Source organism: Aethina tumida, chromosome 7 (assembly GCF_024364675.1).
Source record: "Aethina tumida isolate Nest 87 chromosome 7, icAetTumi1.1, whole genome shotgun sequence".
NCBI lineage: Eukaryota > Metazoa > Arthropoda > Insecta > Coleoptera > Nitidulidae > Aethina > Aethina tumida.
Window position 1 is genome coordinate 13927491 of NC_065441.1, and position 17484 is coordinate 13944974.

Genomic DNA, 17484 nt, shown 5'->3' on the forward strand with positions numbered 1-17484 from the left:
AGTTATTACAGTATCTGAGAAAGGAAGTATATGCCGTATAAACGAACAAGTGAAATAGTTTTTGTTTTTTAATAACAGTATCTATAAAATATCGGAATGCGATATAGAATTATTTATTTCACATAAATAATGCATAGGTTTAATAACAAAAACGTACAAAAGTTGACTCTTTAATTGAACATACGTATGCTGTGTCTCGTACAAGAAAGAATGCAAAAAACACCGTTGATTATAACATTTTCCAACAGGTTCACCAACATCAAGTTTTATAACTTGATAAAGTATAACAAAACAGCATCCATAACTGCCAGGAATATACAAACGTTGCAGAAAACGCAAGTAATGGCTTAAAAACCGGCGATCCAATTATAACGTATTTTATATGAAATCATTTATCAGCTACCTGCTACTTGTCTTATATGGCCATTTCATAGTGTTGTTGATTATATAAATGACTTGTATCAGCTTTGCATTTTCTAATGTTTTAATATATTGCTCCCGTTCAGCTCCTTTTTGCTCATTAGCACCAATAAAGGATGTGGAAGACAATCTTACCAACTGTAAATTGAAACAGGGACGGGTTCCGATCGGCGAGCCCTCGCCTGGAATGCCACCGATTCCCTTATTTAATCTCTTCTCTCACGGACCAATTAATAACCTGAGAGAAGATTCACTCAGATGTTCTTAACAATTTTGGATTTCAATCCTTTAAGTATAAAACATCAAAGAAGTTACACCGTTTCTGTTCTTGTTCCCAATAAGAAACAATTACAAATTTCACTCTTCGCGTGTCCACATCCAAAAACGACATATGGAAAATAGGCGTTAGAGCAAGTGCATCACGAATCGATTAGCACCGATAACTTTCATCGCGTTACGTGTCGTACCGTTTTGTTGTTAATGCTCGACCGACCGATAAATATTCATATGGATTTATGGTCGCCTGGAATCGACGTCTCACTTTCAGTTTTGACACCGTTCAGGCGAATAATTCAGTCCGCATTGTCCACGCATTTCGCCCGACCTGCAAATACTTGATCCACTCGAGCAGCTGTTGAACAGTGCTCGAGCACCGACCAGTTTTTTGAGGCACGATGTACATATGAACGTATAATAGAATATAAAGTGGTCAAACAAACAATGTACAGCTTATTTACAGAACGAGAATGAGTGTTGTCTTTGTGCTGCAAGTCCGTTTGAAATCCGATATTTTATTGGTTGTGTTTTCATTGTGTTTTGTCTACTGTTGTAGTTGTTCTGGGTGCTCTCCGAAAGCAGTCTTCCTTTTGTGCTTGGCGAAACGCAGCCACAATTAATGTCGGCTGTTGGCGTTTTAAGCGGAATTGACGTTTCTGGAACGGAGAGTGGAGCATCTTGGCATTTTGGCCGGGACGCTTTGTGAGAGTGCAATTAGGTGATGATAATATTGTATTAACTTAATTAGCTGTGGTGTTCATGAATAGAACTCCGACGACCACAAATATAGCCTCTACGACTGCCGCACATCTTCTTTCACTCCTTTTTGTTAATTTGACAAACTTAAGATTGAACAGCCGTACTTATTTTCTCAATTCCATATCCGAGCGTGTTCCATCTCGTCGAAGACTGTCGTAACGAACGCTCGAACATCGGACAATGGACGTAAAAATACGCTAATTTACATGATAATGAGACAGGAGCAATCGATTTCGTAGCAGGCCCGTTGTTTTGTCGCCCATACGCAATTTTACTTCGGAACAAGGACAATAAATCGTCGATTGGGTCAAGTGTATCCTCGATATTCGAGGAAAACGACTTCCTCGCAGAACAAGCAGCTCTGATGACAAGCATTGTAACAGTCATTATGTAAACGGTCGTGCTTTTGAGCTTTTATTATGAGGGTGCACTCGCTCCCCGGCTCAATGAGACGTGCATGACAATAGTCTGGACCACTGTTATTACTAAGGCTTCTAATACCGGAGTGATTACATCATTACTACTTTATGATGATTGTCGAAATCGTCGCAGATGTCAACTGCAGCGTATTGATTGATGTTTCCTGTTCGCGTAAATACATACCCTGCTCCTGTAAGCTGTAATTAGACATGTTTCACGTATTTCGATCTCTTTTGATAAGAGGTGTTGAATTTGTGGAACGGCTTCGAACCGGATTTCGTAGCCAAAGTTTGGCGTCTCATGCATAAAAATCCGTTATCAAAATTGTTATTAAACCGAGGAGCGTGTTTGTTTATTTTTACGACTTTTAATTGTGTATTAGACCTCAACAAAAGACAAAGTTCGTATGCTCACTGGGTTAAACTTGATAACTCACTTATCGAAAATTTAAAAAGGACATTATTCAAAAAGTTTACCTTGACACCACACGATATGGCCACGTTACAATGATACAGTTGTTTTAAAATATGTGTTCGGATGTAATTTTAGATGTGATTAAATTACTATAGTAAAGATAATTGGCGCTGACCCGTTTGCTCTTTGATTGTTCTAACGATACACAGACAGTTGTATTTCGTGGATTGTATAAGCGAGACGCATTTTAGTTGATATAAAGTTGTGTTAAATGGAAATTTTGATTTCGCCGCCAGTGTGTGATAAATCTTGCTTCTAAATGTGTTCTTCCCTATTTTCTTTCTGAATCTTCTCTTCTGATTCAGCAACGTTTGTTGATAAAGGTAATTGTGATTCAAATTAAAAGGACTTCTTGAGACTAAATTTCTAAACCATCTTCTTCGTGAAATTTTGGTGCTCTTTAGTGTTGACCTAGTGTGGTACCATTTATAAAACCAAGTCTATAACATTGCAAAATTAGTGCCAAAAATACAATTAGGTATAAATATTGATTCCAAATCTTTACAGACATCTGAGACAGGTGCCAAGAAGAACCTAGGTAATTATTAATCAATAATTTTTAAATTAATAAAATACCTTAACTGTTGCAATAATATTATTTCGTCAGTTGTGTAATCAAGACGCATTTAAATTAAATTGTTGTAGATAAAAGTTTTTGGGGAATGTAAATTGTACTTCGTCGTCAGTTATTGATAAGTATAATGTTTTGGTGTATTCATTATCATAATTGTTGTGTTATTTTTTATTCTTTCTTATGAAGGACATTCAGGGTTAATATGGCCCTTTCAAATAGTTTTTCTAGTTATAAAATGAGAATAAAAAAATGAAAAAAAAAAAAAAATTTGAAAATATAAAATAATTGTTTTATCTAAAAAGTAGAAAACTGTAATTTATTCATCATACTGAACAATTTAATTTTAAAATAAATGACAGACATACATTTTAGTGACACATTTTTTGAGGTGGTTACTTAATAATAATTATCCTATCTAAAAAACAGAAAACTGTAATTTATCCATCTTTCTGATTCCATTTTTTTTCTGTTTTGATGAATTAGGTTTTCTTCGTGGATGATTTTTCTACTTTTACTTCGTTCTTTTAAAAGTATACTAAATTATGAAGACTGAAGATTAATTATTAGTTCTTCATGTTTATCGTCAAGTTAATTTATAATTCTAAATTACCATTTTTATGAGTTTTCTCATTTAAAACTGTAAAGCTCATTAGTTTTAACATGATAATTCACTTATCGATAATTTAAAAATTAACATTTAGACAAAATGCTTATCTCGTCTTCACACGATTCGATCACGTTACGAAGATACAGTTGTAAAATTCATGTTCCGTAATTTTATGTGCGATTAAATTACTATGGAGATGATAATTTATGTTGACCTGCTTGTACTTTGATTGTTTTAAAGAATTGTATAACCGAGACGCATTTAATTTAAACTTGAGTTTGTTGATAAGTTGTGCGAGTCCACTTGTCTTCTACATGCATGTATAACAGTTCGTTAGCTTTAGAACTCGTCCAATAACGTAATGCAATCTGAATGTTGGATACAGATATTGTTTCCGGTACTATTTTGTTGTGGTTATTAATTCCCATTAGTTTCACACGATGGAAAAAAATTAACTGTAGTTATTTTTTGTCACCAGTCTCTGTCATCACCGTTGAAAGAAATCACTGAGGCAATGTCAGACACTTAAAAACCCGATAACCGGTACTACACATTCGAGTTTTTTTTTATCGTTTTCCCATCGCGACCGAAACATGGCTCGTAAACGATCGAAATTAATAACGAGGCTAGTCAATCTTAATTAACACTATTACAAAATAACTAAACGAAATCATCGATGGTCCGGAATGAGTCAGTTTCGAAAATTCCGTATCGCTAATGAGACAATTAGTCTTGTAAACCGTTTCACCTGTTGATGCGATTAACTTTAAGGCAATTTCGTAACGTCTAATCGGTAAAGAGATGGACGCTGGCTGGAGTGAACGGTGAATTTCCGAAAGACGGGCACGGCGCATCTCAATATCCGGATTACAAATTAGGTACATAAAATTGGTCTTTTGGCAATTTACTTGGCCACCGCAAATCTTCGAAATAGACTGTGAACACACCCAAGGAATCAATCACCTCTACCACACATTTGAATATGTAAATAAACAGCGTGGACCTCACATCGGACTGTGGGAAAACGTCCAATTTCATCCGATCAACAATCAAACAATCAGTCAAAATTTGTTTGGAGATTGTTGCTCTGAGTTACTCTTAAGTTTGTTTATCACCATAACTTGGTGCTTATCTTAAATGTTCCGTCACGTGGAGAACAAAATGATTGATTAGGCGATTGTTCCAGAAACATGTCTTCAAAGCGGAAATCCCCACCGACCAAACTCCAAGAGGGCGTGAACCAGTGCGGCGAGGGCGCCGCGGCGCCGCTCCCGCCGACGATCGTGGGCAGCGGCAGCGACGGCGGCGGTCTGACCGACCTCGACGACACCAGCAGCAACAACCTGAGCGACATCGGCGAAGAGGAGCCGAACACGATAGTCAACAACACCGCCTCGTTCTATAAGCTATCCGAATCGTCGTCGGCGAGCGTCTCGGGCAGCGAGGTCGACGACAATCTGGAGGACGACAGGACGCCACCGCCGAAGACCGCCAGGATAATGTGCGAGACGTCGAACAACTTGATACCGACGAGCATCTCGGCGCTCTCGTTGCACGGCGAGGCCGAGAGGAGGAGGAACTCGTCGGAGTGTAGTTCGCCCACGTCGGACATTAAGACTAGCGTGCATTACAATAACAATAATAGTAGTTTCACGAATAACAATAGTTCCTCGCATCCGCTCAAACGGTCCATGGACGATGTGCTCAAGAGGCTCACGTCGAAGATTAACAACAGCACGATCAAGGAGGAGAGGCGGCCGACGCCGTCCTCGACGCCCAACTCTACGCATAATTCGTAAGTATCACGATTTTTCCTTGATCTAAATTGATCAATTATATAAATTATCTGTATTTTTTTGTTTTTGAATAATTATTTTCTAAAAAAAATGTAGACTAATCTTAATGTATTTAAGATTAAGACATTTTTCTAATTGGAATTACAAACTTAAAAATAATCAACATAATTAAGTACTTCACTAATAATTTTATCTTTATTATATTTTTTATATGAATTCCGTTTCTACATATTTTTAATTTTATCTACTTTATAACTTTGTACTTGATGTAAAAATATTAATTTATAAAATTTTATTTTTATAAATTTTTAATGATTACTATAATAATATTACTAATCATTAAATTAATTTAATTTATTTGTTTTTTAATTCATAATATAAAAATAAAATATTTTATAATAATTTATATATATATATATATATATATATATATATATATATATATATATATATATATATATATATATAAATATATGATTTTTAGTTTAAAAAAATGTTTTGAAGATTGAAACTTATTATTTTTTTATTACTTTACAATTAATATTGTCTTTTGGGTCACAATAAAAAATAATTATTAATACTTGTAGTATACTTACATTGTATGTTGTTTTTTATTAAATTTAATTGTTACTAATTTCGGAAAACATAATTTTGTTTCATAAATTTTTTATAGAATTATTTAATTTAAAAAATATATATTTACAAAAATTATATAAATACATTAACAAATTAATACATTATTTTTTACATTTGACGAGAATTTTAAATTTTATGTCACTATTATTGTTATTATTTTATGTTTTCATAAAAGAATATAAAATTAAAAATAATGAAATAAATATAATTTTAATATTTATTTGTAAAAAAATGTAATTTTATATTTTATTTTAACTATAATTTTAAAAATTATTATTAAATATACCTTATTTATTTATTATGATTTTTTATGTTAAGTATATTTTATTTAAAATATTTTCATATTTTTTTAGGATTAAAATTCGCCAATAAAATAATTAAAAAGAAGACTATTCCAAAATTTATTTTTGCTTCTAGTTCAACTCCATTAAGTTTATTAATTAAATTTATATATATTTTATTTATTTCAATTATTTAATAAAGTTGAAATATCTTCGTATATTATAGAGAACACCTTTTACAATGTTATGGTTTTATTTTAGGAAATAAAATAGGTAAAAATAGCTATTGATTTAAATTTATCTGATATCTTCCCCGCTTACTTTGAAGTTCTGATTAGTGAAAGCAACGTTACATAAACTATGAGCATAAACGTATTGCTCCTAGAATAAAATTGTATAATAAATATAAGAAGTTACTACATTTTAAATCTTTATAACTGTTGTTGTAACGTTAGAAACAATTTAATGTTATGAACAGTATTTTTGTTGGAGTTTACTTTCACTCAATTAATTAAACTTAATGTTTTTTGTTAACTAAAAAGATCCAAATTATCCATAAACCTTTAAATGTGTATATTTTGTACTAATCTTCTTGATTTATGCCACTACAAAAGACGGTAAAATTTGTAACTGTCCAAATAAATCATCACACTCGTTGACAACTCATTTACAAAACATGGAAGAAGATGAAACGCGTGCTTCACAAGCAATCATAATATTTCTGAATTATTGTCTGCATTTTTATGATTTGTTGTCCGTCTTAACAACAATATTCGGAACGGTTCAAAGTAGCCGATTTCCTAATTGCCAAAACTATTGTATCCACTGCCAAATTTTATTATAGATTGTGCTTTATTATTCCGCTGGACTGCCGCAATGACATTTGCATGGGCCAAATCGAAAAAACAACCAGATTGTTTTTTCTATTATACGCTGCAATAAAACATCGGTACTAAAGCGTTCTGGCAGCAAATTTGAACGTCGTGAATGTTTATACAATGTATTTTTTCTAAATGGTTATTTTGGCTATGGAGCATAAAAAGAGGCGATTTGTCATAAATTTTAATTAATCGTTTATCGTCTAAATTTAGTCACGAAACTAATACGTAGGTCAATGAGGCTAGTCCAAAATTAGAACGTAACAGACTGATTTTTTCCCCGACTTATCAAGTACTGTCTGTGTAATTTGATCAGTGTAAATGTTATTTTTTTAACCAATTCGACATGCCCCATTGAGATGAATAATATTTCATGGAAGACGATAAAATTACTGGTCCATAATTCGTTCCTACGGTACCGAAAATAGCTATTTCACCTGAAATTTTATGGATTATCAGCTACTTTCGCCATTTTTTCAACAAATCGATTTTTTAAGTCATAACTCATCTAAATTCAAACATTAAGTACAACAAACTAAGATAGGATTAAAATTGAAAAAATTGTTATAGAAGGAAGAAGAATCCAGTGATAAGTTGCTGTAAAATCTCGATATTTTTCTTTCATGTAATCTATGTAAACTAGTAACAAATCACTTATAAATTCTCTATAGTTTCATTTAAATAATATATCACAGAAGGTGATAAAATTACTGGTCCTCTACATTAAGGGAAATAGCCAAGTTTCAGCTGAAACTTTATCGATTATTAACTCTCGCTATTTTTAACAACAACAAATGTTTTCAGTATCCCAAGTTTAACATTTTCAATTCATAACTCATCCAATTTCAAACATTTCAAACACTAACAAACCAAGATAGGATTAAAATTGAAAAAGTTGTAATAGAAAGAAGAAAAACCCAGTTATAAGTTGCTGTAAAATCTCGGTATTTTTCTTTCATGTGATTTTTGTAAACCGGTGACAAATCGCTTATAAATTCCTTATAGTTTCAATTGTAGGAGTATATTTTAATAACATTTGTTTCCTGAAAAAAATTCAATATTACTAAAAAGTTCAATTGATGTAGATATTTCAGAATGGCCTTCATATAATGAATGTTTTGAAAGCAATTCACTTAGACACATTTCAGGGAGTCGTTTTTGGAACCATACTAATCTTCCAATTACTTTAAAGACAGCGCAAGCTGCATTGTTTCAATTAATGCTCATTCATGCTAAGAGATCAAAAGATTCACTTCTATTTCCAGGTTTAAATAAGACAATTAAGATTCCTTTTCAGTTCAGTCATATGGTTTACTTCTTGTAAAATTATGCTCGAAGAGGTCAAAAAGACAAAAGCTTTCACCAACACATGACTGAAATGGAAAGAAGGTATCAAAGCTTCAGGAACAAGCTGATAATGGTGAACTATGTTGATCAGTTATTTTATTAATTAATTCGGCAAGCTCAATTGAGATAAATAATATTTCACGGTAGGGGATAAAATTACTGGTTCTACATAGGTTGAGTTTCAGCTGAAACTTTATCGATTATTAGCTACTTTCGCCATTTTTTACATCAACAAATATTTTCAGTATCTCCCAAGTTTAACATTTTTAATTCATAACTCATGCAATTTCAAACATTAAAAGCACTAAACTAATAAGATATGATTAAAATTGAAAATATTGTTGTCAGATAAGACAATTAAGATTCATTTTTTGTTCAGTTATATGGTTTACTTCTCAGAAAGTTATGCTCAAAGAGATCAAAAAGATAAAAAGCTTTCACCAACATATTACTGAAATAGAAAGAAGATCAATGCTTCAGGGACAAACTAATTAATAATGGTGGACTATGTTGGTTTCTTACGTAGGGCTAGAAATGCTTTTCATTGATTAAACTTACGACCAAAAATATAAATCTTAAGATATCTAATTTTTTTAATGTTGTAAAAAATTACCCATATGGCACAAATGACTGATTATTGCATGAAATTTTAATTTTCTACTGCTGTAACTCAGTTATATGTCATTGGATACATATTTCACTCAACTTTCTACCGCTTTTCTTTGACGAACTAATATGATAAACCAAAAAAACACAAATTTGTCATTATCTAAGTGAGTAGCTCAAATGCATATACCATATATATATATATATATATATATATATATATATATATATATATATAAATAACGTTTGTATATTTTTGCTGTAAACTAATGAAATGCAATTATCTATGGCCTATTATCTTCGACAATGTGTTTAGACATTTGACCTCCCGGCATTAAATTCAAGTGCCCGAACAAAGACATAACATCGTTGCATCATTTTGGACAAGACATTGTTATCACGCGGTCGACTTGTGGAACGAGGCACGAAAGAAGAAAAGTGTGATTTCGAGGAATCGCTTCCAAAATGCATTTGAAACGAATTTATTCTGCGCGTAATAACATGGAAGCAAACGCCTTGACCTCAGGCCCCAGATAAGAAAACACAATAACCCACATAGCACAATGAGTGAACATTTTTCCGTCTCTATCTCCAGTTTCATTCATGTTGGAAGTGAAATGTATAATTAAACAATTTATCGTCGCCGCCGAAGGAAATAAATATGTGTCATAGCATAATAAGATTAACAGTTGTTACTTAATTGCGGGGGATTTAAAAATAGCTCGGGTCGTTATGTAAGGTTTGTTGATCTGTTTTTCTTATGCAAATTACGCGCACCAGTTTAGGAATTTTTCTCCGGTGCGTCCGTCCCCCAGAAATAATCCGATTTATATTCTCGCAATTTATCTAGCGCCCGATCCGGAACGGCGATATTGAAAGAAGAGGCCGTTGCATAATTAAATCCGCATCTGCAGCCCGGTGTTGATCCGATGCAATTCCGAGACCGGGTCGCATTTCCAGGATGAATTTAAACAGCGGGTTCCGTCGATGTTTGATATTCCGCGCTTATTTTATATGAAGCAATCAGACTGCCTGCTAGAAAATACGAGCGCCCGGAGGATTTCAATTGCCTATAAACTATGCAGGGGTTTTTAAATCCGTATGTGATAAAATGTCTAATTTTATTGCGGCTTTCGATGAAACGGGATTTTGTTCGGTCTCATACAATGTATGAAACTCCTGCAAATTTATTTATAAACAAATTAACAATTCTACATTATTTTTATTAATTAATGATTTATTTAATTTAAATATTTTCAAAAATATAATTTAATTAGAACTGGAATTTATTACTACTTATACTAAATAAAAATTTATTCAAAATTACATTATTATTATGATTATTTTTTAAAAAAATTTCTAAATAAAATTTTTGTAAAAGTTTACATTACAAAAACATTATTATTTAATAATAAATAATAATAATTTATTAAATTATTATTATTATTATCAAAATAATAGAATAATGTACTAAAATTGAAAATTATAGAATAAAATGTATTTGATATTCTGAGTTTTGCAAGTAACTATTGTTTAACTCTCACATTAAATAAATATTTCTCCTTTCTATGTTTTATTATTAATTATTAGAGGGAAAAACTAATTAAAGAATTGAATTAAATATTGTCTATTAATAATTTACTTTTATTTTTTTAACTGAAAAATATCACATTAATTTTAAAATAAAATAAATTTAGTAGAACTGTTATTGATATTCAATATTTCTAGAACAAGTTTGTTTATATAATTATATATATTATTGAATAAAAACACTATTAATTTTTTTGCATTTCAATAATAGTAATTAAAAATTCTTACTTTTCATTATCCAGCTTTATTATTGATGCAAAATAAAATTATAATTAATAATTGTCAATAATATATTAATTATTACTGTGGAGTATAATTGTGATATTTACTATTTCATTATTTTAAACATAAACCTTAAACTTTTGAATTTTAATAAGAGTAATTTAAAAGAAAATATAAATAAACTTAACACATAAATAAAATTATATTATTTATATTATATATTACAGTACTGATTTTTAAAATTATTTAATTTATTGTAGTTCAGGAATATTTATTTTTTATTTGTAGTTATTTTTTCCAAAATATGATTATATAATTATATATATTTTTGAATAAAAAAAAAAACAGGAAATTCAGATTTTTTGCATTTAAACTAAAAATTGTTACAATTTATTTTTAATTTTATTATTAATGCCAAATAAAATTATATTTAATTATATCAATAAGCAATTATTTCACATAATTGTAATATTTACAGTTTAATTATTTTAAACAAAAACTTTAGACACCCAATGCTGCAATAGTGGTACAAAATAAACTTAGAAATATCAGTATATAAAATTATTTCATTTATACAACTTATAATTGTAATATTTATAACACAATGAATTGGCTGAGTTTGATTATTTTAATGAAACTTTAAACTTTGTGCTGATTAATTGCATTTTCTGACTAAAAGAACAAATGTAAGTAAATTATGAAATTATAATTCTGATTAAAATATGTAGCAAACAATTATTAAACAAAATAATAATTACATGTAATATTACAAATGTATATAAATAATAAGTTATACAAAATTCTTTATCTTAATTATACTTTATTTTGTAAAAAATATAATAAATATCTTTATTGTTATCCTTATTTAAAATTTTAGTTTATTGTTGCTAAAATTAAATTTTATAAATTTTAGATAACACATTTTTTTGGAATGCACATAATTATGGTTAATAAATAATATTTTTATTAAGTTTGTTTTGTCGATTTTTCTCTTAATAACATCAATAACAGGAAATTTATCCAGTTTTAAAATTAAAGCAACAAATTATTTCCAACTGATTAATAATGTATTTTAACACTTCATTTAATAGCGGTAAAGAAATAGCATCATATTTTTTTTATTATTTATAAACATGAGAAATTTTAATTAGCGACCATGTTCACAGAATTCTATTTTTTTTTTCTTTCTTGAAACAAGAATTTTTTAATAATTTCTTGATATTTGCCATGAATTGGTAAAATATTAACAGAAACCTTCGTAGCCTATTTATACTTACAATGAATAGAATTTTATTCACATTTCACATAAAAGTAAAAAGTAAAAACCACCAATTACCATTCTTTTAATATCCTTCATCCATTGCACTCACCACAACGACAAAGTAAGAAGAAGTGTACCCCATTCCGCATATTTTTACATATGATTTGAAAAAAAAAAACCATTTCGAAACCACAAAGCCTCTCTCCTGCAGCATCCGCATCAAAAGCCGATTGTGCCACGATGGAAACAAAGTTGCCGCTATCTCCTTGTCAAACAAACAATTCTCTGTGTGTTCGCGTTTCGCGTCCTGAATGCCTGAAACGACTGGCACGTATTTCCTTTGTGTCCCCCTCATTTTATTTTTTCTACGCCCGCAATTGAGATATGAAGATAATGTTTTGTCTTTGCAGGGACATGGAGTCGACGGTGGCCATTCAGCAGGCGCTGTCCGGCGACAATTTCATGGAGAAGGACAGGAAATTGTCCGAGCTGATTATGCAGCTGCAGATGGTCAGGGAACAGCTACTTTCGCAGCAGCAGCAGCAGGATTCGGCAAAGGTGAGTCTCATGCAACTGCGTCTGCCAGCGGGAATTTTGCTTTGTAAACGTTACGTTATATGGAAATGAATAAAGCGTTGTTTTTCCATGAATATAGAAAAATTGCATGTTTAAAATTATACTGTTGAATGAACGCTTTGATCAATTTTAACAGCAGGAAACGTTTCGAATTGTTGACCAATTTAAAAATTATTTATTTACCGTCATTCAACCAGACTTTGTTGTTGGAGTTTGAAACATTGAATTAAAATTGCGTGTAGTTTATATTCATTATGGAAATTATTAATAGAGACACAAAATAATAAATATACATAGAAATATATCTATCTAAAATATTCTATAACAGAATATAAAATAAATAAAATAAATATTTAGGCTTGAATTTTTTACTGGAGTATTTTAGTTGAACTGAAATTTAATCAGTCTTAGTCCTCCGCATTGAAACCCTCCAAGAAGAATAAGGAAAACACTATTCACTTCCCGATAAAGCCCTCCTGTATAATTAACAACAACCCCGATTTGTTTTTCCATTAAATTATTCACCGGCCATTCAGGCTGACCAAATCGTGCGCCACCCCTCCCGTGACTTTCGTCCGCGACTCCGGGGGGGTGCGCCTTCAAAAGAGCAACTCAACGAGGTGACCTGAATGCAGATCGGCAGCCCTCAACGTAAAATATGCAACACAGAGGTCCGATTGTGAGGCTCGTTTCCCTTTTGTCGGAACGGGCACGACTTTTGTGTTGTTCGATGTTTGTGTGCCTCTTTCTTTCCACTTCGGTTTTGATTCGGGCCGGAATTAAATTTGCATGTATCTGTTCGCTGGCATTGTATCAAACGGTGGGCCTTAATAAGGGTAATGCGCGACGGCGGGATAAGAAAATTGCATTCGGGGGCTCTGGGGGTGATCTTTATTTGATCAGGATTGAGTTTTGAAAAACAAGGTTAACAATGTGGGAGATGGACCGTTCATTTCACTGATAAATACAAAATTTTTGCTCCTATTTGGTGGTACTTGATTAGTTTTAAAACATTTCAATGTTTTTTGTTTAATTAATTAATTGAAATTCGGGATACTTTCTGTTTATTCAGTCTTTGGTTCAGAAAAATCAAAGATAACAGTGTGAGAGATGTGAGATTATTTTAATATTGAATAAAATATTTTCCTGGAACTACTTGATTAATTTCAAAACATTTCAGTATATTTCATCCATTTATTAAATGAAAAATTATTGTTTTTGAATGTTCGGGGTAATTTCCGTTTAATTAGTATTTGCTTCAGATGAAACATGAGAAGATGACAGTGTAGAAGATGGATCATTTATTTTAATATTGAATAAAAAATATTTTCCTACAAACTGCCATTACATGATTATTTTCAGAACATTTGAGTATATTTCATCCAATTATTATATGAAAAATTATTATATTCGAATGTTTGGGGTAATTTCTTTTTGATCAGTCTTTGCATCAGGAAAAACAAAGATGACAGTGTCGAAGATAGACCATTTATTTTAATATTAAATAAATTATTTTCCTGCAAACTGCTATTATTTGATAAATTTTAGAACATTTCAGTGTATTTCATACAATTATTATATGAAAAATTATTGTCTTCGGATGTTTGGGATATTTTTGAATACTCAGTAATTGCTTCAGAAAAAACAAAGACGAAAGTGTCGGAAATGAATCATTCATTTTAATATTGAATAAAATATTTTCCTGCAAACTCTATTACTTGATTAATTTCAGAACATTTCAGTATATTCCGTTAAATTACTCATTTTTTGGTCATTTCTATTTTGTCTTTGCTTTAGAAGAAGACGGCTAGTTTTACAAAATTGAATATTAGACGTATTTCAATTTGACTGAAAAATTAATCCAGCAATAAATCTTGATGTGGATAGTTCGATTGCGATCACGATGCAGGTAAAACGAATTTTGTAACGTTCCATGCAGTAATTTTTCTAATCGTAAACCTCGATGACTTGGAAATGACCGACGTCCATTCCGGTCGGCATTTGGTGTCTTTCACGACCCCAGTTAAAGGCACCGTTCCGCGATAAATTCAAACCAATGATGTCCATCGGGTCTTTTATGCCGCGTTTTATGTCGCCCTCTTAAAACAGCGGCACTCCACTCTTAATGCCGTCGGACTTACAGAACAACCATAAATTAAAATATTCATGGTGTCATTACAAAGTATATGCAATTGATAGCGATAAACCTGGGACGATAAAATCCTGGAATTATGTGGACGATGAAATAGATAAATTGTAGGATGGAGGTAAAGAGCGACATCAACCGAATCAAAATTTCCTTCAGTGACGTGCGGCGTTATATAAAAGTTGTACCAAGTCATTTTTCGCAGCGGTAGCAAAAAATTACATTCCTGCGTCAGCAGGCTCAGTGATACCGTTTGCCTTTTTATCCCAACTTTCGAATTAAATCAAGTCACAACTAGAAGGAGAACGACAAAAACGTAAACTGAAAGGCATCGATCACTGGCGAAATATTTTCCGATGGTTTTTGGAGGTGTCCCCCACGGCTGCTTGGCACGGCACCAGTTGATTATTTTCACACCTCAACGGCCGGCCCCCGGGTCAGTTTTTTGGCACAGCGCACGGACATATTTTCGTATCGCCATTGTTCAGGAATGCTATTATCCCACCTGTCAGCCGTGCAAACAAAAGCTACTCATCCGTCATCGGCATGACCAATGGTGTGGCGAGCGAGGTGAACGCCAACCAATCGTGGCGGGCTTGCGCGTGGGTTCCGTCACGACGGACGACAATCGCCACTTGAAACAAAGACTATTTTCAGTTGCGCGAACGGTACGGTCTTCGTTTCGCTGGGCGCCGTTTCAGGATGCTGAAAAAACGACCGGTCAAACCGCCGCTGAAGGATCACCACTGAAAGATTTGATGTCTTTCCTCTATAAATGTTCTTATACCCAAGTTTATTAATAAATTAGTAATATAGTACTTAATGTAATTTAAAAAATTTTTGTAAATTCTACATTTATAAACGTCTTTAAATAAATATGTGCTACCTGAAATCTGCAGATAAGAGAATATGCAATAAAATATAAATTTAGTAAATAAGGTTTCAAATAATTAGTAATTAAATTTATTTATTTCATATTTTGAATTATTTCAATTCATTTTATTATTAAACCTATAGGAACAAAATTAAATTGATATGATAAAATTTAATTTAATTTTAAATATTTAATATTTTCAGTTTAATTACAAATAATATAAATAAAATAATTGAAATTTTAATTAAATATTCAATATTAAATTAATCTTTTTTAAATAATTTTTCTTAAATCTGTAAATTTTCCATTATTATTTCATTATATTAATATTATTTATGATTAAAATTAATAAGTATACAATTAATAATAATTACAGTATTAATTTTAATTATTTACCTCATTTTAAATAAAATTTACGCAAAAAATATATATCATATATTTTATTATAATATATTTTTTCTAAATACAATAAATATTTGACAGTGATTAATAATTATTTATTTTTTTTTTAATTCTTAATAATTTATAATTAAAATCGTAAATTACATAAAATTTCACTAAAATTTACAATTATATTGCATATTTCTAGTTTCACATTAATTTTAAAAAATATGAAATAGAAATTATTATTAAAAAGTAGTAAGTTATCAAAATTGTGTATGATAATTTTACTTATTTTTTTAATAATAATATTTATAAATTTTAGTAAGTTAATTAAAATATTTTGAAACATTTAAGAACTTTATCATTAAAGTATATTAAACTAACTAACGAATATTTATACTATTTATGGTTTTAATAAGAAATCCATCTTTAACAGTTTTGATATAAAATCACTAAATATTGTTTAGATATATTTTCCTAATATTGTGTATAAAATAATAATTTCTAGAATTACTATTGAAATATTATTATTTATAATATAAATAAAAAATATTATCTTTATTTAATTTTAATTCCTTAAAAATACATAAATTAATCAAAGTTAATAATAATGTAAATTCTTAAATCTATAAATTTTCCATTAAAATTTCAATATATTAATATTATTTATGATTAAAATTAAAATGTCCAAATTAATAAATATACAACTTATAACATAATTAATTTTAATTAATTACTTGTTTAATTTTAAATAAAATTTATTCAAGTTTATACAAAAATAATTTATGATCTATTCTTTCTTTTCATTGCTATTTATTATAATAACAATAATTGGGATGTATTTTTTCTAAGAAACAATAAATATTTTACAATATTAATAAATTTAATCTGCTTAAAAATAATTATTTTTTTATTCTTAATAATTTATAATTAAAATCGTAAATTACATAAAATTTTACTTAAATTTAAAATTATATTGCAAATTTCTATTTTCATATTAATTTTAAAAAATACTAAAATAAAATTATTAAGAAGTAGTTGGTTATCAAAAATGTGTATGATAATTAATTTATTAATAACAATATTTATAAATTTTAGCATTTTAATTAAAATATGTTGATACATTTAATACTAATTTAGGACTTTATTTTATTAAAGTAAATTAAACCATTAATATTGTTTAGATGTATTTTCCTAATATTATATATAAAACAATCATTTTTAAAATGATTTTATTATTCTTCATTTATTTTTAATTCCCTGAAAAACATGTAAATATATTTCTAAAATGCATAAATTCATCAAAGTTAATTTATTTATATAAAATATTATAATTTAAATAAATTTTTGGATTTTG

General features: G+C 29.9%; 1 protein-coding gene across 4 annotated transcripts in view; it reads left to right on the forward strand.

Moving 5' to 3' along the window:
• Positions 1-17484, forward strand: part of LOC109601132 (transcription factor Sox-13) — a 242767-nt gene that overhangs the window by 186219 nt on the left and 39064 nt on the right. For 3 of the 4 annotated variants that reach the window (XM_049969579.1, XM_049969578.1, XM_049969581.1), the window contains 2 exons: positions 4717-5325; positions 12558-12705. In XM_049969579.1, coding sequence (XP_049825536.1) covers positions 4717-5325; positions 12558-12705 — 757 coding nt within the window. Of the gene's footprint in view, positions 1-2533; positions 2673-4716; positions 5326-12557; positions 12706-17484 lie in introns of those variants that run through there. The other variant, XM_049969580.1, reaches the window with a different exon arrangement.